Genomic DNA, 27,508 nt, shown 5'->3' with positions numbered 1-27,508 from the left:
AAATATATATATATGTAATGTACATATGTAAATACTTATATAATCCGATTGGTGTTCGCTGTAGCCCGGTCCAAAAAGTATTTTCTACCGTCGTGCTCTCTTCAGTAGGCAATAGCAAAAACTGATTGTTATGTTGTTGCTGTAACAATTTAAAACATACACTTACAATTGTAGTAGAAATTCGGCAGGAGTCTCCATGTTCAGATATAAACATCCCTGTTGTTTGGTAACGTACGCGTTTCGGAAGGAAAAGTTTCTCAAGAAACCATTTACTGAACAGAGGTGTCTAAACTATTTGATACCCAAAATTCATAGGATAACGTCAGCATGTACACCATAAATTCAAGGGGATGCAAATAGTGTTTTGGTTTTGCAGCAGGAATACTAAACCTCATTTCTTTAAAAATAAAAATTAATAAATTTTGTTTACTGTTACAATAAGGAGGTGTAGAAGAAAATGTAGCTAGCTTCCAATGGCTTGACATCGTCGGGGTGATAATTAAAAAACACTTTCTTCAGTTGTATTTTCCTCATCCCAACTAACACAAAGTGAAGCCACAGGCTCCTCCTATTAACTTTTCCAACGCACCCGAGGAATTATGCTTCCACTGTACTACCAATAGGTATGGTATTATATCGAATACTTTCGAATAGTTCGCGTGTTTCTATTACGAAATGATCTAACCAGTGAAGCCGCTGGATCTTTATACGCTGCCTTATGTCATATGTCGCTGCAAGGCTCATCGTGTCATTGTCTACGATGTACGCAATTTTTGCAGTCAAATCTTAAAGTTCTACTAAATTATGTTGGCAGGCCACGGGTTGCCTCATCGGATTTTGTGAGAAATTAGCTTAGGATATGGGAAATACATGTCTGAGGCGGTTGTTTTTTGTTTTTTGGGACCTTATATTTTGTGACCTCAGTCCGCCTGGAAATACGCACCTGCAGTTAAATCACACTTATAATTTATTTAAACTGCCGTTTGCGCAAGAATCAATTTAATTTTTCTTTATTTTTAACAACTAAATGTTTAGAAAACTTCGTGCATAAATTCAGTGCAAAAGAACAATTTAATTATTACTTAGGTAATATGTTACACGTTTTGGGGATATTTTATCCCGTGACTATATTAACATTTTCAAGCAATGTATGCATATTGTTTATATCTCGTCATTTACCTATCCCACTGAAAAGCAATTTCTATTTCCTAAATTAATATCTACCCTTGATATTAGCAATATTCACCATATTCTCATTTGCTGGACATAGTATTACTGGACGCTATAATGAATATATTTTAAACAAGTGCAAGGTGCGCTGGCTACACACATACATACATTAATTTATATAATTTTGAAGATTCCTGCCTTTTATTTCATTTCAAACAAATCCACTTTAGGTAATTTCATTTTATAATTGTTTTCTTTTTTTTTAATAAGCCATTGGTAAATATTCATTGCCTTCATTTAGCTTATGTAAGTTATTTATTTTTGTTTATATAGATTAATTTCATTGCGGTCTTTCTACAATTCTAATCTCCAACTTATAAAATTATAGTACAATATCAAATGATGACCCCGAAGGTTCCAAAACAAGATTACTTAACACATTAAAAGTGTTGTACCGCTAATTTATATATTTGATCCTAATTAAATAATATTATATTTAAAAAGAGTTAATAAAAAAAAGCGTGGAAATTATTTTAGATCAAGTTAACAAACACATTAATGAAGAAATCGAAAAAAGCAAATACAATTAATAAATGCAAAACTTAAAACAGTTTTAATATGGAAAATAATGGAAATTTATGCATTTTTAATATTCATCAAATGTTAACAACTTTAAGTTAAACTTATTGGAGTGTGTGTTTAAATGTAGGATTTTAATTGAGTGGCATATTTGCAATACATTGTATTTGTTTAACATATCACTAAATATATATGCACTATATTTGTTGCTATGTATAAGAAGGTACATATCCTTTTTGATAATGTAGGAATAATCATCAGAATTCACAATTTTTTTGTTTGTTTTTACCAAAGATCTTTTCATTAAAGTTAATTATTCCACGGAAAAATTAATTGAATTGCTCGGGCATAACGTACGAGATATCATCCCACGGATGGCGATATAGACCCTGCTTCAGCCGCTTCTGATCCATGTAATGGCCGATGAAACCTATGCTACGTCCCAGCACGAACAGCGAATTGATCGCACCGATGTTGATGTACTCTTGAGCTTCCTCACTGCAAACATGAAAATGAAGATTAAAGAGATATTTGAATTGTATTTTGATGACCTATGTCCCACTAGGGGTGAAGAAGAAGAAGGATTCTGACACAAGATTCTTAGCATAGCAATAAAAAAATTAGATACAATGTGGGCTTTTTTCGTACATTTCGAATCGAAGAAAAAATTTCAGGCAAAGCTGTTACTTAATCAAGCAATTCAAAATTAAAATAAAAAGGCAATCATTTTCGGTAATTCAGTAATTTAAGTGATTCAGTTACTACATTAATTTAATTAACTTAACTTTATTAAACAGTAATCGCATCAAAATTTCGTTCATTAATATTCTGTGCACAATTGTTGGCTGAGACTTTATACTATATCGAGTTGTAACAACAAAGAATAAAAAGAAGTAACTGATAATCATTTGTTTTGGAAAAAGGTGAAAAATTAAGCATACGAGTATTTAAAAAACCTAAAGATACCAGAAAAAATTTAGAAAATGTGTATGAAGTGACAGTCCTTTCGGCTGTACAAAAATTCGGTTGCGTTTGTAAGTGCCGTAGAAGCGCGTTTAAGTGAATCGCAAAAGTGCTTACATTGTCAATGGTAAGCTTTAAATATAAAATTTCAAACTCATACTCAATGTATTCCAAATTGTGCTAAATGAAAAATAGTGCCTAGTAAAATTGAAAAAGAAATATTGTCACTACGCTCAATGGTGTGTTTCATCCTGTTTATAGTGTTACTAGTGCGTCTGATGCGTAAAATATGTAGATTTGTTAATTTGCAGCAAATAATGATCTTAAAATATGCAACATTGGCATTTCAGCTCGAGCTGGTTGTTGATATATGAATAAATATTTTCGCTGCAACTTATGATACATTTCTTGTTGTCTCGAATTAAAATATATATATAGGGTTGTTCAATAGGTGCGCTTCAACTCTTTTCCGATAGGGAGGGCGAACGACGCAATATTTTTTATTTTTCGCTTGTCATTTGTAAACTTCATTAGTATACATTTCATCATGGAATGCTACACACTTGAGCAACGATTGCAAATTGTGCAAATTTTTTATGAAAATAATCGTTCTGTTGCTGCTACTTTAAGAGCATTACGGCCATTTACGGTCCATTTAACAAGCCGTCCCGTTTTGGGGTTATGTGAAGTCATGGATCTACAGTAACAAGCCGGCGACGATTTGTGAGCTAAGAGCCAATATTGAACGCGAAATTGCTGGAATTTCGGCCGATTTATGCAAAAGAGTGGTCGAAAATTGGGTTCAACGATTGGACTTCGTAAAACGTGCACGCGGTGGTCATGCAAAAGAAATCGAATTTCATACTTAAATGTATATGTTTTAACTCGATAATAAAAAAAAATTAGTTAAAAAAGTCAAGTTAGCTGTCATCTGATTTGACAGAAAATTAGTTTTATTTTTCCGCTGAACGAAAATGGTTGTGTATACGCTTAAAGAATGGGAAGAAGAAAAGCACCGAATGAAGCGTATGTTCGTTACTTTGCGCAAAAGTAAGAGAAGGAAGGAATTGTACTTCAAAATAAAAAAAAAACAGTTAAATGGCGGACCCGTATATATACCACAAAATTTTAAAGATATTAAAGCAAATAAACCACGCAAGTCTCGGAATCCAAATCAGAAGATTTTAAAGATACAAAAGTAAGTATTTCGTTAGCGAGGAGTTGTATTCAAAAATTCCAGTTAGCCATGATTCTCTACTAACCTCGTAAATGAACCACAATTGCGCAACATGTCCACGAAACTCGTAGCAATTACACCATCTACATTCAAAATCAAGTTCGGCTTTTTGTTTGTTGTGATTTTTTCTACTTCCAGCGCGTATCTCAATAGTGGGCAAGACGGGAAATTCTCCAATACAAACTCTTTTATGATTTTCACGCGTACATCTGGGTTGTTAATCGATTTAACTCGATGTCCAATGCCCAAAATAAGTTTGCCATCTTTGCGCATTTGATTCACAAAATCCATGGGATGCAAGTTGGAATCGTAAGCCTCGGAAAATTGCCGGGCTGAACCATCGAGAGCACCACCAAAACGATCACCCTATTAAATATTTAAATTACGTTAATGGATTATAATGCTTTTGATGCAATTTAATTTCCAGTTAAGCAGGAACTCACAATTGTCAACAGACCACTGACGACGGATGAGACTAAGTCTTTGCCAGCACGCGCACACACTATCGTGTTATGTGCACCTGAAACCGCTGGTCCATGGTCAGCCGTCACCATTAGACACATTTCGAAGAACTTGCACACGTATGGTGGCAGACAGCGCTGGAACCATAGCAGTGATACCACACCACCGATGCCGACATCCTTGTTAAGTACCTCACTGATGGGCATGCCAGCGTACAATAACTCTTGACCGCGCTCATCACAAATGGACGTCATAAAAGAGGCAGGTTTGCGGATAAGACCCAATTCACGTGCCCACGAGTAGTCCATTGGCACAGTGGGTGGTGGTACTTCCTCTTTAGGTACAATGCGTCCCGATTTTACCAATTGTGCATACACTTCTTGAATAAGATCACCCAGCGAATCGAAAGATGCGGGCACAAATGCTTTTGCCTCAGCCAATGCATTGTTCTTAGCGCATGCTGTTTCGCGATCTGAGTTGGCGCATGAGCCTGCATGACCAAACTGCACCTCGGAAGTGAACATGCTAGCACAGGTTCCAATACACCACGCTACTAACGGTTTTGTTATGCGCCCGTCCTTGAGTGCAGCGCACACTTCATACTCTTCAGTGCCACCCACTTCGCCCAGCAACACAATCAGTTTAACCTCTGGATCGGCCTGATAGCGCAAAATGTGATCCATAAATGTGGAACCTGGGTAGCGATCGCCGCCAATAGCTATACCTTCTAGTACACCATCGGTGGCTTTTGATATTATGTTATTTAACTCGTTGGACATACCACCGGAACGCGACACATAAGCCACACTGCCGGGCCGATAGAGTTTCGAGTGCAAAATATTATCCAACATGCCGCCTGTGTTGCCAATTTTGAAGCAACCAGGTTTAACACCACCGACAGTAGCGGGCCCAATGATCGAAACTCCCTTCTTGTCGGCTTCAAAAATTAGTTTACGTGTCATATTTTCGGGTATACCTTCAGCAATAATAGCAACTGTGCGTATTTGGGGGAATTCCAATACCTCCAACGTCGATTCGTAAGCTGAGCGGAATGAGGCGAAATTCACCATCACATCGACTTCTTTGTGGTTTTTAACAGCGTCCGACATTTTCTTATAAACTGGAATTAGAATCTCTTTGTGACCCCAGTAGTACTTTTGTTTATGATCACCGGTGAAGGGGTATACCATAGCGACAACGGACGGTTCATCACGTCTATGCAAAAGAAGAATACAATGAGAGTTTCAATTCAATTGTGGATGAAAAGTAAATAAAGAAATAATAAAATATATTTTACCCACCTGCAAATGAAATCAAAATCTAGCATTGATTGTACAGCCCGTTGTTGCATACCCCAGACGATAGCCTTCGTTTTGTTGCTGAAAAATTTGCGCGTATGCGCATTTGCGACATTGTTGTGCACAGAGTCATTTGTAACAGAGTCATCTGCCGAAATAGGTGGTAGTTTAATCGAGTGTGGTGATGAACCTATACCTTAAATGTGTTCCCAAATGATTTACGATTTTGTTTTTGATTTCGAAAACGGTTTGAATGTTTATTGCAGTAGATTTGGAGCAGGATAGAGATCGTGCCAAGACGTTGATTTTTTTTTTTTTTTTTTTTTTTTTGAGATATGATCGTGACTCGAAAGAAATAGATGCACAAGAACAGGCATAACACACGTGCACAAATAAATAGCATGTGATACGTTACATGATATCATACAACGGTCCCGTCAAGTACGTTTACGTTTCCGCATTTCAGAGTGTGAGAATAAAACAAGAACAGATGAAGCGATATAAAGTTGATTGGTTTTTTTATCCAACGAATAATTTAGCGATTTGTCGAGGTAAAAATAATGATGGTGTAGGTGGTGGTATTGGAAATTGTGGTGGTGATGATGATGTTGAGCAGAATAACCAATTACATACAAACATGAGGACGGACGAAGAGGATTCATACAAAAATACAAGAAATATATTTAAACAAAAGTTATTAGTTGGCTGCTTTTACAGGATATGGTTAGAAAAATGGAGTTTTTTTGTTTAATTTATATAAAAGTATTTCAAGAATTAGATTACAGGGAAATAAATTCATGTATTTGAAATTTGGTAATTTGCAGAGTGCTTCATTAAAATTTGTGGATTAAATAATGAAAAACTGGTATATTTTAAAATTTTCAAAGCATATCCTCCAAGCGAGTTTCCCCCAAGCACCCATGAACGAAAAATGTTCAACTAACTCATAATAATCATAAAATCTAAAAAAAAAATAATTTTTTTCGAAAGAGCAAACATTCCCATTAGTTATGGAACACGACTTCGTTCGTGTGGCTTTCTCGGCTGGCTTCGCAGTAGCGTGTCCTATTAGCCTAGTTTTCCCAGCCTATGCTGGCGGTTTCCGACTCTATCTCACGCATGCCTTGCTCGGTATTTAACTTAAGGGCCATTAGTGGATTGCGCGCATATCATCGGTCTTCACAGCACCCCACAAAAAGGCTTAACGGCGTCAAACCGCAGCTAAGTGGCCAAATGGCACGGTCGAGACGGCTGCTATCGCGATTACCGAACTTGACGCGCAAAAGATCGATTGTGGCATAGCGCGCCATCCCATTGAAGCCAACGAGTGGCTAAATCCATGTTTGCAATTTCCAGCCACAAAAAATCGTTTATCACGACTCTATAGGGTCCACCTTTGACCAATGGCGTTTCCAATGATGACCCCGAACGGGACAGTTTTGCTTGATAACATAGCCGCCAAGAAAAGATGATTTTGATTTCTTCTCAATAAACCCACTGTTTGGGCTATAGAACATTGAATATGGGAATCAACAACATTTTTCATAGCAGTAAAGCGATTCATTTCATTCTACGGAGATGATACTGACTTTCTGTCGAAATTTCTAACGGGAAACAGCTGTCACTGTCAAAATAACATATGATTAAAAAAAAAACACTGTATGGAAACCGTGTCTAATTGGCGGGTACATTATTTGTTGGCTATTTGGCAGAGATCTTCCGCAAATTCGTGGTGTATCTCTTGAATGTGGGGACCTACAGCTTTAAAACGTCTTTGAACGGCAAATGGTTTTTTATGAGGAGCTTACTCAAAACAGAAATATATTCGGGACGTTTGCTATTGCATGCTGAGATGACTGATTTAGAAAAAAACATTTCCATGATTTCGTGCTTCATACCTAAAGCAGCATTTTATATATACACGGTTAATATAACAATAATATTTTTAAAAAATTAGCCTAATAGTGACTTCCTTTTGAAGAGTAAACTTATGAAATAACTTGCAGGATATGCTTTGAAGCTTCCTTTTTTCTTTTAGACAATTAAAAATACTTCATTATGTTTGTTAACGTAACAGAAAACCCTTGATTACATTTAGTGATCAACATATCTTCACAAATATTTCCCAACAAGTGAATAAATGAGAAAGCAAAATTGTCTGCGTTGAATCATGCACAACTTTCCAAAATCATTTTTACTTTGGAAGGTTTTTATTCAGTAACAGTAACTCTTTATAGGAAATGCACACTTACCGCCATTGTTACTATCTGAACTTTCAGCGGCTTTCAGTTCAGACTGTGCTTGCTGACCTCCGGGCAGTAGAAAATTGGCCGTCGCGAATTCAGCTGCTGCGGTTTGTGGAATGGGTCGCTTACCCAGCGCCATGCCACAAATCGCAGTCATATGCGTCTCTGGACCGAACACGTGCAATGGAATGCCAAGTGAGGAGCCGAATTCGCGCATCTTGCGCAAACCTTCTTGATAATTGGGGCCGGCACGACGCACGAAAATCGACACATTGTGTTCAACCAGTTTGGGTTGGAATTCACGCAAGGCCGTGATTATGCCACGGAAGGTTGAAGCAACATTTGTGAAATTAGCAATACCACCGCCAGTGATGAGCACTTTTCCTTCTGGATGTTTTGGTGACGAAGTCATGAGTGTTAAAATGGTTTTGGCATATTCATAAGTTTGCTGCTCAGATGGTGCACCACTGTATTCGCCGTAGTTGGCTAATTCGGAGGATCCACCCAAATCACAAATTGTATCGGAGTAAATAACACTGGCACCACCACCGGCCACCATAGTCCAAATGCGGCCATTACGATTGAGAATTGTAAGCTGAAGAAATGAAAATTTGTTTGCGTTACACGTAGTAAACAAATTACACAGTAGCCGCAATAATATTATATGTACATATTTATACAATTGAAACTCACCTTCAATGAAGCGCCACTCTTTGCATCCAAGTCGGCTATGTAGGCTTCTTCCGGATAGGCATCACGTCCGAATGGTGGTGGATATTCAACATTTCCCCACTTCGGACGGCAAATAAAATCGGCTGTAGAGTCTAATTTAGCAGCCAAGTCCAAAATATACATACTATCTTTGGTCACAACCAATGGATTGATTTCCAAGTACGTAAAGTAAAGATCAACATAAGCTTGGTACAGAGCGTTTATGAAATTAGCGATACGTTTCTTCTTGGAAGCATCGGCGACATGCACCAACAATTTCGTTGTAATTTCCTCAACGGAGGTTTCATTGTTTATCTGCACATCTAATTTCAACGCCTTTGCGTCAACATCACCAATATCAACACCACCTTGATGGTAGAAGAGAATCGTATCGGCGTTGCGATGAGAATAGATACAAACATACATCTCTTCGGACTGTAATTATTAAAAAAAAATTTAATTGGTTGGGACTTAAAACATTAAAATATGTATAACTACTATATCACAAGTACAACGATTAATATTTTAATCTATTAATTATTTAATGCCCACTTGCCTCATCATGTGGCACAAACGGTTCAATAATGAAATTACGCAATTTGCCCACAGCATTGCCGATCTTCTGATCCTTATTAATGCGTTCGCCAATCCATTGTTTGACTTGCTCGTAATTCTTCTTAACACCGATTAAACCCAATTTACCACGTCGCTTAATCAATTGATCCGGTTTCACAACTAGTGGCTGCAAATGGAAAATCAAATCAAATTGCACGAGTAAGTACATTGTATGTAAATAGGTAAGTATGAAGGTATGTAATGTTCAATCATAAAGACGAAAGTCAGTGGATAGGTGAATGTGAAATAAGGCATTGGGATGTTTATATATAATATAACATGGTACATATGCATGCACTCATGATACGTATGCACATACATATGTACTAGCTACACGTGATTGAAAATACTCGTGCGTACATTCGAGTTCCGTTTTGGTGTATTTACGAGTATAAGTATAGTTGGAAACAAAATTATTCAAGATACAGGAAAACAATTCAAATATTGGCTGGAATATGGCCTTTGAACTTGCAAATACATTTGCTCGTATTTATATTTGTATTTTAAAGCGCAGATGGAGAAACAGTTGCGAAATTGAAAAAGTGACATTGCAGTCTTAAATATTCATAAAAATATGAGGAAATCAAGGTTAGAAAGGTTTCTTCATAAATAATTGTATGCATATTACATATGTATGTATGTATGTATATACATATGGTATATGGATACATATATATGTTTATCTCACGCATGCCTCGTCACTAGGACAAGGAATAAGAAGGATCAGACATCGAAATAAATCAAAATAACTGAATTGTTTGGCCAAAATTAACACCGTAATCTTGCCTCAACCACCGTACTCAGCTGACTTGATCCCTTGCGACATGTTCTTGTTCCCAAAACAAAAACGAACAGCAGATGATTTCTTTTATGAGAAGCTTATTCATGGCAGAAATACACTCGGTGGTTTGCCATTGCCCTCCGAGGGGCGACCGCAGCTAAAAAAAATTTGTTGGTGTTCCATGAGCCCAGTCGGTTTCGAACCCGGGCCTCACTGAGTGTATTTCTAATCAAAGGTGAAATATTTTTTCTAAATTCCATTCAAACTTATTAACGTAATTAAATTATACAATTATATTTCATCGTGTACCTAATTTAATGCAACTTAGTTTCAAATACGTATGTATGTAATGATGGTACGGTCTTACTGTCGATAAAATTTGTTTTCGTATTATAAATATTTTCATCATGAAATGAATGGGCCACCACACAATAACAAACGTAAACGAACAATAGTGAATCATGCATCGCAATAATAAATACGTACATATTGCAATTATCTGACGTGATAACTTAAACATCAGGCCACCTCATTGCAAACAGCAATTGCTACACCACCCATTTAGTACTTTTTTTGAACATATAAGATCATTATGGCTGATCAAACACTTGAAGGTGATAAGACGTTGCTAATGAAAATGAACAAAGTGGGAGAGAAAAGGAAAAGGAGCTCTGACACTACGAATTTCTTGGGGGCTAGTGGCTAACTTTATGCACACTAATGCCATGTTTGTGAGAGACTGCCATATGGTAATCCCCCAAGTTTGATGCGTAATGTGAAAAGTTGTTTCTACAAGCCGTAGCACCTCGACAGATAATGGTAAATTTCTATCAAGGAAATAAGCTCTCAAAATCCATCTGCCATTGGGAGCCGGCATGACATTGAACTGCTGAACTGGCGCTTACTTATCAGCAATTCGAAATCGATATAAATTTTGGAAATTGTAAATTTTAAGCTTAACAAAATGCGCCATCGAACTACCAGCTGTTAAAACAAATACTGTTAAAAAAAGAAACTCGTAACTTGAAAGGTCCATACAGTATGGCTGTTAGAACAAAAACTTCTCCATTTTAAATACAAGAGCAAACATAAGTAAATATGCACATATGTGCTTATTTACATACGCTTAAGTTATACCTCCAAGCATTATTCGTTATTAGTTGTACCAAGCAAAGTCGTGAAATTAGTATTTTTCTCTACTTAATATACGAGTAAACCAAATGAAGAGGGTTTGAAAAAGAAATACCTATTACGGAATATACTCGTATTTACATACATACATATAACGTTAAAAATTATCGCGATCAAAATTCATTCACTAGTCAAAATCATCTATTGAAAAAATATTGCTATACGTATTTCACTTGATTTCAAAAAGAAAAAAAAACGCATGAGATTTGAAGTGCATGACTCAGAGCTGATCATATGTTAATAGTTTAGCGTGGCTAAAACGTTCTCTGATAAGAGAAACGTTTTTGTTGTCGTGCACCAAACAGTTGATAATCAAGTGAACCACGCGATCAACTATCATCAGTCGCTGCCATGTGTCACCTAGAAAAACCGACTCAATTTGTGTTGACCTCTAAACGCCGTTCTTCTAGATTTAAACATCATCTCTTTAAAACTCATTTTTGTTTTTTACTTCTAACAGTCAACAGGCACATATGCACATACAATAAATCTGGCAATTAACAATTTTATATTTGTGTATTTATAGCATTATCACTGCTTTATCAGTGCAGAAAATAAAGAAATAAAAATAAGTTTTATGAAAAATATCGCAAGGTATCTTGTATCGCGATAACAGTAGCCTTCAATTTTTCAAGCACTTCCACTGGCATAATTGACAAAAAATGTATAATACATATGCATATAAGCAAGACATAGGAGAGCGCGCCTCCTTTACCTTTTCATATATTAATGATTTTGCACTTTTCTAATTTTTATTGCTATTATTTTATTATGACGTATTATCTTATGACACATTTCAATTTTAGAAGGTAAAGTTGAAGTTCAATAACAAAGTTTTTTGGTTTTGTATAATATTATTTATGAAAAACAATATCAACTATACATTTACGTAAGCGATTAAAAGTGTGCCGAGCATGATAGGAGTGGAGGTGGTGGTGATTGTTAATGAGAAGAAGCTGATGATGTGAATACTTACCGTGTCCAGCAGCCAAGGGTTCTGTACGGTCAATTGAGACCAATCCGTTTGAGTGTTGACTGTTGCAAAACGACATTGTGCCGCACCTGAAGCACCATTCACATTCAAAAAACGATTCAATATATCTTTGCCAGTGGCTTCGGAAATGGCTTTGGCTGACATGTTTGTGACTTTGTTATCAAGAAATGTCTCTTTTTAGTTATGCTAGCTAAAAGTTAAAAAAGAAAAAAAGCGTGGTTAGCATTATTTGTTCAAAATTAATTGATTTCAGAGTGGGAAAGGTCAGTTTTTTGTGGGATTTTATGTACATATACAGGATGGTCCATCCAGCATTTGAAATTTGAACAATCGATTTTTGTGTTTTTGGTTCTGACAGCTACTTAAAATAACATCTGTAATGTATCAGAAATTTAGTGTATGGTTAGACATTTACAATATGGGTCGCTTGTTGCTTGAAAAAATTTAGAAATTTTAAAACCGAATAATCAGCGTTATGTCAGTTGGCCGCCTAGAAGCTGTGATTTGACTCAATTAGACTATCTCTGGTGGGATGTTTAAGTTTTTTTAAGACAGTCTTCTAAAGTAAGAAAATTTACACCAGGCGTGGAAGTTATTTAAATTAATTTGTTTTCCATGTCTAATGGCAATGTTTTCTATATTTAACAAAAAAAAAAAAAAAAAAACAAATCATTGGAAAATACACGTACAACTTTAATTTATAGCTGAATTAAATTGAAATCCAAACATTACAAGAGCTACCCTGTATACGTATTTAATTAAATTAAATTTGCTTAGACAACTTCCTGCAAAGTCTGAGATAAAAAATTTAACTATCAATTTCTGCTGACACTAATAGCAGCACCAATGTTACCAGAGACACCCGAATACCTCAAATTATTTCGCCGGCATTCACCAAACATTTATAGAGAACTTATTTTGCTAGCCACCGCAGATCAATTAATTAATTGTTTTTATTTATATTTAATGTGAAATTGATTTTAAAAGGATAATTACACCCGAGTAAAGTTAAAGTTTGCCAAAGGACTATTCGAGTAAGACTTCTCCTATAGAATTAATAATTGTTTACTTATTTTATTACTGTAAAATAGGCTATTTATTTTGTAAAAACTTTTATATTAATGAATACTTTTATCCTACCCTACTCGAACGGAAAAATCGCACAAAAACAAGTTTTTTGAAAAGAGCCAATAATGAATGGAAAAAGTAAATAACACCATTAACATCGCGCCACATACTTTGCTTATTATTTTGTTCTTTTATCTTCTTTCCTTTAGAACGGAACCGGTGACCGTTTAATAACAATGACAACTAACACAATACCGCACAGCAGACAGATACGTAAATATAAATATTTTTTAGAAGCAAAAAGCGACCGTTTCACGAGCGAGTCAAACGAGAACTGAAACCAACTGAAAGTAACAGGTACAATGAAAACAAATTGTTCCTACTGTTGCGCTGCTATCACTTGCTTGGAGAACGAATGTGGTTGTGGCTCCCACTCCAGCACAGTCGTAAATTCATAGACAGCAGAGTATGCCATCGTAAGCATAGACAAAAAATAATGATCGCTGCTGACCATACTGATCGTATTATATTTTAAACTAATATCAGCGAACATACAGTTATTGAAAAATACTTAGGAACGATACCCTGGCAAATATTTCTGTGTCTCTTTTGGTGAATATGTTCCAATAGTGTCACTTTTTGCGCTTGGATATGTTTTTCGTTTTAAATATTTGGTGCTAAATATTGCATTTCAGTAAATGTCTTATGAGGAATATGTTTAAAATTGATTTTATTTATTGTATTGATTTTATTTATAATATTTTATAAATTGTCTGTTATTTGGTTCTTTAACTGCTGTGTTAGTAAAGTTAAAATATATGTTTTTTTTTGTAATATTAGTTTTTTCAATACGATATGAAATGATTTAATAGGTGCCAAAGAAAAAATATCCGCCTGCTCTGCGCAAAGCAATCAGCGCCCCGCAAAAGAGCTTATTATCCTACCTACATATGTGACTTGCTACACTACTGAATGCTTCCGAAATAATGAATTTTAATGTTCTGCCTGAATCGACTCGTATTCATATCTGGACAAGGACTGTCGCGTCAGCAACATTCTTTAAAAATGTATAGAGAATTCTTTATGCTACTATAACTATCAGAACCGATTACTTGATTCCCTTGTCAAAATAGGATTCCAGCACTGCTGATATCCATCGCGTAATTTCTGCTCATATTGAGGAACCAATAACAGTGGAATTGACAAAGGATGGACTATATGCTCTAGTTGCTTCCAAAAGGTTATGGTTACAACATTAGCAAAACTTCCTACTTTTTAAGCAAATTTTTTCTGGTTATGCAGCCCATTGAATTTTAGGTGAAAATTTCAAGTGGCTACAAACTTTTTTTCCCTGAAGTGTCACGTCCTTTCTTTCATACGAAGTATAGTACATTCAAGTTCAAATATTTGTATATGGAAGAAAAAGGTTAACTGCAATAGTGGTTAAGGCAAGTACATATGTGTGAATGCATATCCGGTCTAAGGCTGCATTGGTGTTCATAACTCTTGAAAGTTAGTAATGTCAATGTAACGGCAAATTTTGTTTTTCGTATTGGGTATCTATAGTTCTTAAGTGGTTTTCCGCGGCTGTACATGCACGAAGATCACTGTCATTTGAGCTTGAAAAGATCGGACCGAATCCATTGGGAAATGCATACATACATACACATATGTAAATATTTCTAGATGCACACATATGCAAAACTGTCGTTTTAAAAGCTTGCCAATATGCCGCTAATTGTCTGCTTTTATGAAATTCTGCTCTAATTTCATTTAATGCGGAATTAGCAATATGAAATGCCAACGCGTTTACATACAAATGGCGTGATAGGTTATAAAAATGGTTCCGGCGCGCGCTCAAAGCGCGAAAGTTATTAGTATGTGTATGCGCAAGTGTTTAAATGATGGCGTGGTGCTGAAGTTAAGTAGGTAAGTTTATAATTGACGATTAACAAAAGACCCTGCAGGGAAAGGTTGAACTGGTGAAACAAAATTCTGGTTCAGAACTTGTGCGATTTCGCCAATGCGAACAATTTAACTACCCATGCTAAGTTTCTGGTTCGAGTCAAGCTGGAGAATGGTTTGGAATTTTCGAATTTGAATTTCATTCAACTCTAAAAATTAATTAAAATTTTAATATTTAAATTTATGTATAATCGTATAAAAAAATATGAATAGGTTAAATTTCTTTATCTATCCAGAGAGTCAGGATCCCCCTGATTGCTGCATCAATACTCTAATCGTATATTGCAGCAGCTATAATTAGCGAAAGAGAAATACCATGGGGGGCAATTGACACTTACTAGCTTACAAAGGCATTGTCGTGTAAAATTCACAAGTCGTTCATACTAAGAAGAGAAAGGATGCGAACTATTCATAGTTCTAAATAAAAAGGAAGCAGTCCATTTTGGCACAAGTGGATTTTCTTCTAAGCCATAATCAATTCGTCTCTTTGAATTATACATATGTACTACTGTGTCCAAAAAATAAGGTGACATTGTATTTATTTTGAAAATTCTTTATTTATTCTTCCAAATCAATTTCATCCCCTTCAAAGTAATCCCCTCCCGACACAATGCACTTATGCCAACGTTTTTTCCAATTTTCGAAACACTGGTTGTAGTCACTTTCCGGGATGGCCTTCAGTTCCGTCTTCGTTGCGGCTTGAATCTCCTCTATCGTGTCAAAACGGTGTCCCCGGAGCGGTCTTTTGAGCCTGCTGAACAGCCAGAAGTCGCACGGTGCCAGATCAGGTAAATACGGTGGTTGCGGAACGATATGGGTTGAGTTTTTGATGAAATGATCACGAATTACGAGTCCAAAAAATTCAATGTTTTCGGTACCAGTCGAGATTTGACGCGCTTGAGGCCCAAAACATCCTTCAAAATGGTATTGACTGAGCCTTTCGATATGCCAACATCATCAGCAAGGTCTCTAATCGTTAATCGACGGTTTTTCAACACCAAATCTTTGATTTGTTGGACGTGAGCTTCGTCAGTTGAGGTTGATGGTCGCCCAGGACGCTCTTCGTCTTCGACACGTTCACGACCGGCTTGGAACTCACTATACCACTTCTAAACATTTTTTTTAGACATAGCCTCATCACCAAAGGCTTTCTGCACCATCCTCAACGTATCCGAAAATTGATTCCGCAAACAAAATTTAATGCAAATTCTTTGCTCAACAAATTTCGACATTGCAAAAAACGAGAAACTCACTTTTAGCAGCTCACAAAACGACGCGTATCTCAAACAGTAAATGAATATTTCACATGAAATTTGACATAGATGTCACTCACAGTACTACCAACCTAAAAAAAAAAAGAATTCTCCTAATCCTTCAAAGCGCGCAGTTTAAAATCAAATGTCACCTTATTTTTTGGACACAGTAGTATGTTTTAAAAGCTGTGGCAAATGACAACTACCAAAATACAGTGTTGTCCGTTAAAATGAAGCCACATTCTTACAATGTTTGAAAATTTAGCTGAAACTTTTAAAAAATATATGTGCTATTCTGAGAAAAAAAAACTTTTCAGTATAGCAGTTTTTGCTTTTAGATCAATGTATCGTGATCTCACATAAGCAATATCTGTATTTTAGAGTGGGCCATTTTGTATGAAACGATTTTTCCCGACATTGTTCCTAGCAGATTCAGATTCTAAATATAATTCTAAGAATACAGACATGTCAATTTAGATGAAACCGAAGATGCGTTTCTAAGAAGAATTTAGTTTTTATAATCAGAATAGACTTATGTATATTTTAGCCGGCCCACGTCAGTCAATGTCGAATCTCAAAGTGGAGTTCTTCCGAAAAAATGCTGCTTATAGAATAAAATAATATGAACACCATAATTCGGACAAAAGGGCTGGTCTAAGTATGTTAAGGGGTAACACCACTGTAGAAATTTCAAAAAATTGATTTTTTTTTATAAGCTTAAAACATTCTTTGAACCTTTTAAAATACAGAACAAAAAGTTGTATACGTTACCGAAGTCTATTTCATAAATATTTTAAGCTTTTAACCAAGCGTTAGTGACTGCTACCTAACGACTTCTCCAAATTTCCAAACTTTAAACGCGTTTTTCTCAAAACACGTTTTCTGAAATTGGCACGCAGCATAACTCAAACAATTTTAAATATTTTTAATCAGGTTTTTCACTACGTCTGTATAATAACCTTCTTAAGAGAAGAGCGTAGGGGATTTTCGATAGATTAATTTAAACGATTGTTATAATTATTTAAGTGCCGTTTTTTAAGTCCAAAATAGAGTTTTTTCCTTCAAATGCTTGCTAATTCCACAAAAATAATTATTTTTTAAATCCCCTACGTGTTTCTCTAGCTATTCTTATCTAGATTAAGAAAAAAAAAGGTTCTTTGTTCCAGATTAAAATTTGCACCCTCTGTGCTGCGTGCCGCGGAGCTCCTTCAAGAGAAACCACATTACAAAAATGTCTCCAATGCCGCCATTTTGTAAAATTTTTCGATCAAACTTTGTAGTTTTGTATTTTAGTACATAAGTAATAACTTTCCAAATCAGAGTGATTGTTTCCCCTTTCCTTCTCTACAAAAAAATTCTTTAAAAATCGTGTTTATTTTACGCGTGTACAGTGGTGTTACCCCTTAAGCTATTCAGGTCATATTTTAAACGCTCCTTGGCATTTGCTACTGTTCTTCCAAAACTTTACATGACGTGTAAATAAATTGTACCAAAGGTCTCACTAAAAGTATATACATATGTATATTAGGGCTAGTCAATTTGTATGGAACGATTTTTTCCAACATCATTCCTTGCAGATTTGGATTCTAATAAAATTCTAAAGTCAGTTTCGATCCCCCAAATTTTTAAAGAAGCTATATTTAATTAATAAGAAAATAGAGACAAAAAAAATTACATAAAGTCACTTTTCCTATTACAATATTAAACAATTACTATAATTTGTTTCGTAGCGCCATCTTGGGGTTCTTTACATAAGAAATCAAATATAAATTCTATGTCCCAAATATTCCCAGGTAAAGTTTGAATTAAAAAAAAATCGTATTATAATATTTTAGTTAATATTAATATCCGCATTAACTTTGTATTAAGTGAAGATAGTTTCTTTTAAAACTTGAGTTCCTCGAAATTGACTTCAGTGCTATACCCTAATGAATGGACTTTTTTTCTTATACTTTCACGTAGAATTTAAATATGCGAGAGACGATGTTGATAAACGCCCTAAAGCACTTCTGCTAAGCACCCAAGGGTTTTTGTTCCATTTTAAATATTGTGATTTCTTTGCTGAAAAAACTGTTCTCAATACTATGTACATATGTAAATTTTGTAGTTTGGAGGGTGCCAAGCGATGCTTTGAAAAACGAAATGCACATACCATATGAAGGTGAGATCACGCCATACAAGGTCAAGAGTCTTGACATCTGGCTGTGCAATCTTAGAATCTAAGCCTATTTGTATGTATGTAAGAGTGTTTTTTTCCTGTATAATATGTAAATACATCCACACATACATAACTGCTAGAATAGCACAATAATATTTTCGTGACATCAGAAAGTAAGTATGTATGTATATTTGCATATTACACGGTACGCAAACTGGTCAAATATGATAGTAATATTCCCCTGGTTGGCAAATAGAGTTCTGTCTGCCTTTCAACTTCGCTTCGCAACCTTCAAATGTTCCAAGCTGGCCTAGCACCGTGTTATCATTGCTTTACAAAAACAGCACGTAGAATGTGTGTGAAAAACGACTATAAATAATTGTACATGTATGTGTGTGTGCATAGCAAATAATTTGGTGAGTTTATTCACTCTGAGAATCGACACAACCTTAAATCAATGATCAATGATTATACTTGCGAGTAAAGCTGCGAAGTAATTATTTTCGTGAAGGTTGAATAGAGGATATCTGTATAAAAATTAATTCCTACTTGTACATAAAGTTTAAAATCAAAACTAATATGACTGGATCAAAATAAAAGCATCGGTCTGAAAACTTTTGACAAATTTAGAGTATGCATTTTTATAGCTAATTGAATTTTAATATAATAAAGTGCAAGTTTGAAGTGGCTCAAAAATTGCGGTTAGTTTGATAATTTCTTTTTGTTTTTGTTGACGGTTTTATGCATTTTCTTCCATACAGTAATTGACAAAAGTCTACACACACTCCATATTTCCGTTAGTTTCCAAAGTCCAAAAAGTTTATTGAAAAACGTATTGATACAGTTTTATTTGAAACTTTTTTCTAATCAAAATAAACGGAAAAAATTCATTATTTAACATAAAATAAGAAGGGAAGAACGCACATAAATTTATTGTGAGTAAAAATGATTTCAATTAAAACGGTATCAACACATTTTTCATGTGTGCAGACTTTAGTCCATCACTTGAATAACAAATCGTCCCCTTAGTATAACAATAGCCTATGTGCTCATAGGCTATTATTTTTTTTTTAATTTTTGGATTCTCCATCGTCGATTTTATATGTTGTCAAAATTTTGTCAAATTCTAGTTCCACAAAGTGGGTCAAAACGTCAGTCAAAAAATAATAAATATTTACAGACATAACGAGATTTGAGTGAGAGCTACTTTCGACAAAAAGTTTGAAATTCATTTTTTCAAAACATCACAAAATTTATAGGCTATTTTAATACTAAGGGGACGAAATGCTCGAGTTTTTTATGGAAACTTGCATATCCGAAATTTTTCTAAAAATTCTGACTAAACAATATAAAATTTTGATGTGAACTTGTTGAATTATGTAAGATTTTGTACAAAGTTTAATGTTATATGTTATATGGTTTTTGTTGTAGTATAAACTATATTTAAAAAACAAAAATAAATAAAAAATTAAATAAACGAATGAAGAGTCAATAGTTATCTCAATTAGGGTACACATGCACAGAATGTCCGGGTTACGTCTCAGCAGCTGATAACAGATGGTGCGATTGCGGGATTCAGGAGCCACGGATGATAGATTACGACACGATGTGCAGCATACAGAATGTACATCCTCTCAGCGATTTTGAAGGAATCAGCTGATTTACTGACGTTAAAAAAATCAACATAGCCACCACTCATATTACTTTGATGCCGTCTGAACGACTGATTAGACGAGAGTGTGAAAACGTGTGAAATGAGTTGAGTTCCCGGTGATGTAGCAGCCGAAGTTACTCTCACAATTTTGCTTCGGATGGCCAAAACTGGTTATACATATATCATCCTTGCTTATCTGCGGTGTGCGTCTTGGTGTTTTCCACAAATGAATGGGCCCACAAGTGTATGCTGCTTACGAACAGCATATCGTTTTTTTTATTAAATTTAACAAAAATAAATAAAAATGGACCGAAAATTGTCTATAAAAAACTAGGTACTAAATATATCGAAAAAGTCTACCAGATTTTATTTTTTCAAATTGTTTCAAAATTTTCAGCAAAAACATATAATATATACATCCCAAAAAAATAATCTTATCATGATTTTCTCTAGTTACGAGTCCGGTCGATTTTCGAGAAAAAATTGTTTTAAATTTCTTTCGGTAAGGCAAAATTTAGTTTGGTTACTTTGATGGTGGATTTATTGTTTGTTTTTTTTTTGTCGGGTCCATAGATGTTATGTAATAGGATCAGGCAATTATTTAACCATGACACAATTACATCAGACCCTTTTAATGTGAGTTCTCGCGAGAATCACCAAAGGGAGCGCAGCAAAACGAGTTGATACCGCTGCGCTCGTTTTGGAATTCCTTTTTTTTAGTTTTTAATTTTTGAAATTTTTTTTTATTTTTTTTTTTTTTTTGTATATTTTATATTTGTTTTTTAATTTTTTGTATATTTTTTTGTTTGTTTTTACATTCATTTGTCTCTCGTTTCCATTCTTTTTTTTGACATTTTTTCTTTTTTTTCGTTTTTTTTTTATTATTTTACATGGACTTGTTATATGTTAATAGAGCTTTTGTGGGCGCAAAAGCATTCTCGAGCTTCCAATTGAAAGTAATTTACACAGGCGGCCGCGCCTAGACCGTTGTGTGTTTTTACCCTACTCATGGTTTATCATCAGTATACTCGTCGGGTTCTTATTGGATCCAAGCGGCTATTTTAAATGTTGTGCGGAAAACCTATCGCATCCCACACAACATTTCGTTAGTGGACATAAAGTATACTAGGTATGTTTCTGGAACCTGAACTATTACACTTTTCTAAAAGACATTCAACTCGAAGTGTTTTCTTGACATTTTTTGACTGATATTTGCTACATTTTCTTTAAGAAGCCATTAGCTTCTCAGGCTTAAAAGGAAGGAGCCCTTCAATCAAAACGTGTTTGTCCTGCCTATTTGTCCCCTAGCTCATTGCGTTGAAGAAGGCTTAAACCAATGAAGCTAAACGATGCAAAATGAATTCCTTGTCAGCACTAATTCAAATGTTTTTTCTTGCTGAGCAAGAAAAAGTAATTATCTAGTATGGACTTCTAATATTCACTTTCATGTTTCGCTCGCTGGCTTAAGCCTCAGAAACCAGTGCTGTGAAACAAAACGAATAACGTGTCAGTGATTGTTCAAATGGTTTTTATTACCCATGCTATAAACACCAATTGACTTGCGTAGACATCGATTATTCGCATGCATGTTTCACGCAATGGTTCGGGTTGGACTCCAAAAGAATATGCAAGCAAGCATATTGAATCTCTGCCATATTACAATCACTTGTACGTGGGGCCAAACGCTACTTGCGGGATGACACACAAGCACGGCAAGCAAAAGTAAAATGGTCAGATCTCCGACTCCGAGCATATTCTGATGCATTGTCAGGTAGTTCAACGCTTCAATGACAATAGTGTTCCCATCGCCACCAAGCCGTTGCTATACCTGTTTTCTCAGCCTATTGGCGTTGAGTTGATGCTCAAGATCAATAGGCTGAGATCTGGATTTTAGTCGCCTCTTACGACAGGCATACCTTACCGCGGGCAAATTCTAACCCCTTAACCCGCTGGGGTAAATACTGTTAATTTCGAAGCTGCGGGAGAATGCCCTAGTGCGGAACAGTTCCACGTCCCTTGTGGTGTTCGGCAGAAGACTCCCTATTAACAGAAATCCAAGACTTTGTTCACAATCAAGCTTACACAACAAATATTGTTCCGGCGGAAAAGGTAACTGGAAAGGTTCATCTCTTATAAAGTTTTTGATTATGGTTTAAGTTATCTTTCTAAGTCTTAAATAATAAAAAAAAATGGAATTAAATATGTTTGTTTGGCGTCCGTTACATTGATTGGATTGAACGCGTCAAAAAGGTTTTACTTAAATCGTACGCTTTGCCCCCTTTATGTTTTTCGGATGCATTTCCTTCCTACAATGCTCGCTCACTACTTATTAATCTTAAATTTTTGGAAAAGAGAAGATTAGTTAGACTAGTTATTCAAGGAACCGATTATTCTCCTTATCTTTTGGATATTAAAATTAATATTCCCCAAAGAGCCTTCCGGTACATTTTATAAAATGATAAATGCAATGATAAAATAAATTATGCTCGGAGCTATCAATGACAATCACTGTCAAAGTCATCTTTTGTTAGAATCTTACATCCTATTCTCTAATTTACGTAGTTTAATTATTTAATATTTTAATTTCTTTTAGTCTATATTATTCATAGACTAAATAAATATAAATATATATCTTAGGCTTGCTACATAAAAGCCAAAATAAAAACGTTCGGGGAGTATTAGTTAGCAGAATAATAAATATTTTATAAGCAAATAACGAGAAAAAACATTCTGTGTTATAATAAAAGTATGTATATAATAATACATTTTTTTCTTAGGACTCACAATTATGCCAACATAATTTTAAAGGTTTTTGTAGTCAATAAACTCTTGTTTTGAATATGAACCAAACCGATCATAAGTTCGATTTTTAGAAATATTTCAGCGATAGCTCTAGTTGGTGAAAAATATTTTCTAAATAAAGAGTAGGTTAAAGAATAGCTCTTATATGCAGCAGCCGTACCCAAATGGGTTGGTGCGTGACTACCATTCGGAACTGCCCAGGCTCGAAACTCCGGGCATGAAATACCAATTAATAAAAAGTTTTTTTTCTAAAAGCGGTCACCCCTCGTCAGGCAATGGCAAACCCCCCAATCCTGGCAGATCAAAAACTGGACGTTCTGTTGAGAATATTGTTGTTATAGCGTGTTGTTGGAAAAACCTTCAACATCGATATATCGACGTTCTCAACAATTAGGCATTCATGAATCGATTGTTTGTCGACTTTTACCTGTAGAGGTGCTCATAGCCGTATTTTGAATAAAAATTGTAAAACCTTAACGAATCTAAATGTTTAAATTCCGTTAAATTCGTTCCAGAGTGGCACCCGAAATAAAAGTAAAGACACATTGTCATCTAATCATACTGTTAATTGATATCGCCATGATTTTTTTACACATCTTAAGTTTTTCTGCATACTTTTCTAAAACAATTTGTTTGGGTTAAAACGTTCTTCCAGAAAACGAGCGGTATATATAATATCATCGTTATAATATTAAGAATAATAAAAATATAATAATATATAGTAAACTACAAGCACAATATCGCTTTGTTAATGGATTAGAAAAGGAAAATAAGTATCGCAAACAATGTATTAATAGTAAATATCACCTTTGCTATTTTGCATGCTAAAATAATAGAAATAATCAGCGTGAAAAGATATTTAGAGGCGTGGCCAATATCAGACCGTCAACGGGCTCTCAGCGAATTTGAAAGAATCAGGTGAATGGCAGGGGTTATGATAACGGTTTGTGTACGAAAAAAAAATGAGATTCTGTTGGTGGTATACAAAAAAAAATCTACACAATCTATGCTATGTTACTTCGCTGCCGTCGGAACAACGACTAATTGGACGAGTGGTCTGCGAAGTCTCCGGTGATATGACAGGCGAAGTTACTCTCCACAATTTCATTTTGCAACAAAGCTGGTAATCTATCATGAGAAATAATAGCTGTACTCTGTTGCAGATAACCTACAAAAGAGCGTTACTAGCACGTTACTGAATAACTTGCAAAGCTGCAATACTATTGTGAATGGAACACAGGAAATTACTTGGGGAATTCCAGTTGAACTTGAAAATGCTGGACACATAAATAAAACCAATCGCATCCATACAAGGTGATAGTAGTAGAGTACATAGTTATTTAGTTTTTTTCTTGCTATTTGGTGGTTTCCTTGTTTGCGCAGAAATTAACTCGAAGTATGACTCGAGGGCGAATGGGTTGCTGCGTGACTACCATTCGGAAGTGCACACTGCACACTTTTTTAAAACAATTTGTTTGGGTTAAAATATAATATATGTATATACATTTAAAAACCTTTTTGGGTGTTTGACAGACCTCCTTCTATTTTTGTTGTGCGTCTTCGTGTTGTTCTACAAATGGAGGGACCTACAGTTTTAAACTGGCTCCAAACGGCACATAGCTTTTTATGAGGAACTTATTCATCGCAGAAATGCACTCGGAGGTTTTAAAATAGATAACTATAGTATGTTAAGGGATATTAATAATGTATTTTTTTAATTTGCCTGCGTTTTTTTACTTCAATTATTAAGTTCAGAAATTCTGGTATTTGTGTCCATCAAAACGTCTTCGTTCTGGGATCTTAGCTTGAATTTTCTATGCGCGATCATTACAACCGTTGCTGAGCTTGTGGGCTTGTGCGTTATAATAATTCACAGTATGTAGTTCCAGGTTCAATGACCACTGCGGACGATGAAGTAATAGAAGTGCCATTATAATAGCGGTCGAGCCTTAAAAGAACAGCCTGCCATCTGGAGGCCACATAAAACTGTAGGTTCCTATGTTTTGATGCACACCACAAATTAGAGTAGCAGCAAACACCTATCAAAAAGAACGTACATATGTACCAATTATACCTATGTATACCTGTATTTATAATGACAGTGCCGTGTTAATTCGAAGGTTTGACAATTTATTGATCTATTTTTTGTTTTTATAAAAATATAGTTTATACTACTACAAAAAACATATAACTCAACTTCAAACTTTATACAAAATTTACCAAACTTTCATCAAACTGCACACTTTTATGTATCAATTTTCAGAAAAATTCTAGGTACGCCCTCAATTTGGTATAATATTAAAGTTTAAAGTAACTCGAAATTCGTGTTTATTTTTGATTTTTGATAATATAAAGAATGTTTGAAAACAAAATGTATGTAATAATAATAACAAAATTCACTAAGCTATAAAGCTGCATACTCCAAATTTTGCAGGAAATTTTGAACTTTTGCTGAAAATTTACTGAATTTTTAATTTTTAAACAAAGTTTGAACCTTTCAGTGATACAGTTGTTGCTCTATTATAACTATGTTTTTACGAACGAATAAAATTAAATAAAAAATAAATAAATAATTAGAGCTTTGCAATATGTCGCGCTGATATTATGTGAACACAGGATGTCTTTGTTTTTACAAATTGCTAGTTGCCAGAGTCGAGCATGATTGGTCAATACAAGAATGATCGAATGTATCTCTGCATCGAGGTTTTAAAATTAGTTCAAAAAATTCGCCACTGAAAATCTGGCCCTTTCTTGACCAATCTAATCTCCATATGAACATACATGCATATGCAAATACATAACTATGTATAATGACATGGGGTACCATTAGAGGAACACACGAAGCAGTGGTCACTTGCATAAATATGTATTTAGGAGTAATTTAAATAATGGCATGTGTATAGATAGGGGAAATACAATCTTAAGGGTTTTTTATTTAAATTTTTTAATGTTTCATAAATAGCATTAACAATGCATTCAAAAACAGTATTACATTTTATAAATTTCGTTTGCAGGCTAAAGCTTTTTAAGAGCGGTAGCGCCAACGACTTCGATGCGAAAAACGAACCTAGCTTCACAACACACGACGCATATTACAGTACATATTTAAATCAAAATTTACATTTATATACATACATTTTAAAACAAATGTAGCTGTTCATTAAATTCGATGCAGCATATACAATTTCTCTATTTAATACCACTACTTTGGATTGTTATCCAATAACGGCTCGTTGAATTACGCTCCACAAACAGAAAAAGAGAAAGTGGGTAAAATCAATAACGGCAGCTATAACAAAGCTGTGCTGTGTGCCAAGTGCCAAGCAGAGCTATGAGGTGTCGTAATCATTACATTCCAAAATATTAAGTAACTGGCGAAATACGTTGAAACCGAAAGTGTGCAATTTATACTCACTATGCAATAATTTTAAAAATATTTTATTTTTGTGTTTTCACTTCTTGCACAATAAAATGGACAGGATATAAAGCTATTTGTTATTTTTGTGCTTTGTCATGTTATTCAATCTAGGGTAGATTCAGTCGCATTTATATATAAACCATTTGCTGCACCTATTCAGCCACCTTTAATGAATTAGGCATTCTTAAACTGAACTTTGTTTTTCGTTGCCGACCATGTCGGTGCTTTACTGTATATTTCAGCAATTTAACATTCAGGTTGCCTTATTCTGTGATATTTCATACTTTGCGCTTCACAACACGCACCAAACCAATAATATGGCGTACATATATATTACATGCATATATTCCAGTAAAAGCTAGGCACAAGAGGTTCTCGTCCACCAAACAACAAGTTTTACCAAACCCCTTTCACCGTTTTCTCCTGTTGTAGCCAATATGGGTACGTCATCCGATTAGTATCCGGCCAAAATATTCCCCAAATATATGCAAGGGTTTCACTAAGTAGTTTTATAATTACATCAAAATGTTCACTTACTGTTCGAATTTAAGTTAAAAAGGGATATCCGACACAAATTTATTTATTGCTACTATTTTCTTTCCAAATGTAACTCACTCGTACAGCGCAAATTAATTAAAAACACGTCTGCGCCAAATGAACACAAGCAAAAGTCACAAAAGTCGAATCGAAATGAGTTTCGCTCGTTTGCTCGCCGGTTCCTACTACCAGTGTTACCAAGCAAAATATATATAAGGTGACTTCGGTAGAGCAACCACAACATTTAAATGTATTAGCAAAATACCAAATGGTAAGAAAATAAAAAACATTCCCATGGCAGCCGGTTCTACGTTACCGGAATGACTCGGGCTTTTCCCGACCAAGGGCTGCCGCCCCAGTAAACTAGCCCTGTCTAGTGTACCGTATCCTACCCGTATCCTAAAAT

At 35.0% G+C, this 27,508-nt stretch overlaps 1 protein-coding gene across 5 annotated transcripts; it reads right to left on the bottom strand.

The window, feature by feature from the left end:
• Positions 1-982: 982 nt before the first annotated feature.
• On the bottom strand, positions 983-27,256 carry LOC129245747 (ATP-citrate synthase). Of its 5 annotated transcripts, none has more exons than XM_054884108.1 (9): positions 27,103-27,256; positions 12,230-12,437; positions 9,223-9,408; positions 8,649-9,101; positions 7,962-8,550; positions 5,713-5,905; positions 4,393-5,626; positions 3,975-4,315; positions 983-2,247 (listed from the first exon to the last, which is right to left on the bottom strand). In XM_054884108.1, exons 2-9 carry the CDS (start codon positions 12,389-12,391, stop codon positions 2,079-2,081), a joined length of 3,327 nt encoding a protein of 1,108 aa, XP_054740083.1. In that variant the 5' UTR covers positions 12,392-12,437; positions 27,103-27,256; the 3' UTR covers positions 983-2,078. The 5 variants fall into 5 exon arrangements, with proteins under 5 accessions (XP_054740083.1, XP_054740086.1, XP_054740087.1 ...); XM_054884111.1 differs by having other exon boundaries at positions 5,713-5,899; XM_054884112.1 differs by having other exon boundaries at positions 5,713-5,857.
• Between the last annotated feature and the right edge of the window lie 252 nt (positions 27,257-27,508).

This window comes from Anastrepha obliqua, chromosome 4 (genome assembly GCF_027943255.1).
Source record: "Anastrepha obliqua isolate idAnaObli1 chromosome 4, idAnaObli1_1.0, whole genome shotgun sequence".
In the NCBI taxonomy this organism is placed as follows: Eukaryota; Metazoa; Arthropoda; class Insecta; order Diptera; family Tephritidae; genus Anastrepha; species Anastrepha obliqua.
This window is presented reverse-complemented; position numbering and strand designations above follow the sequence as displayed.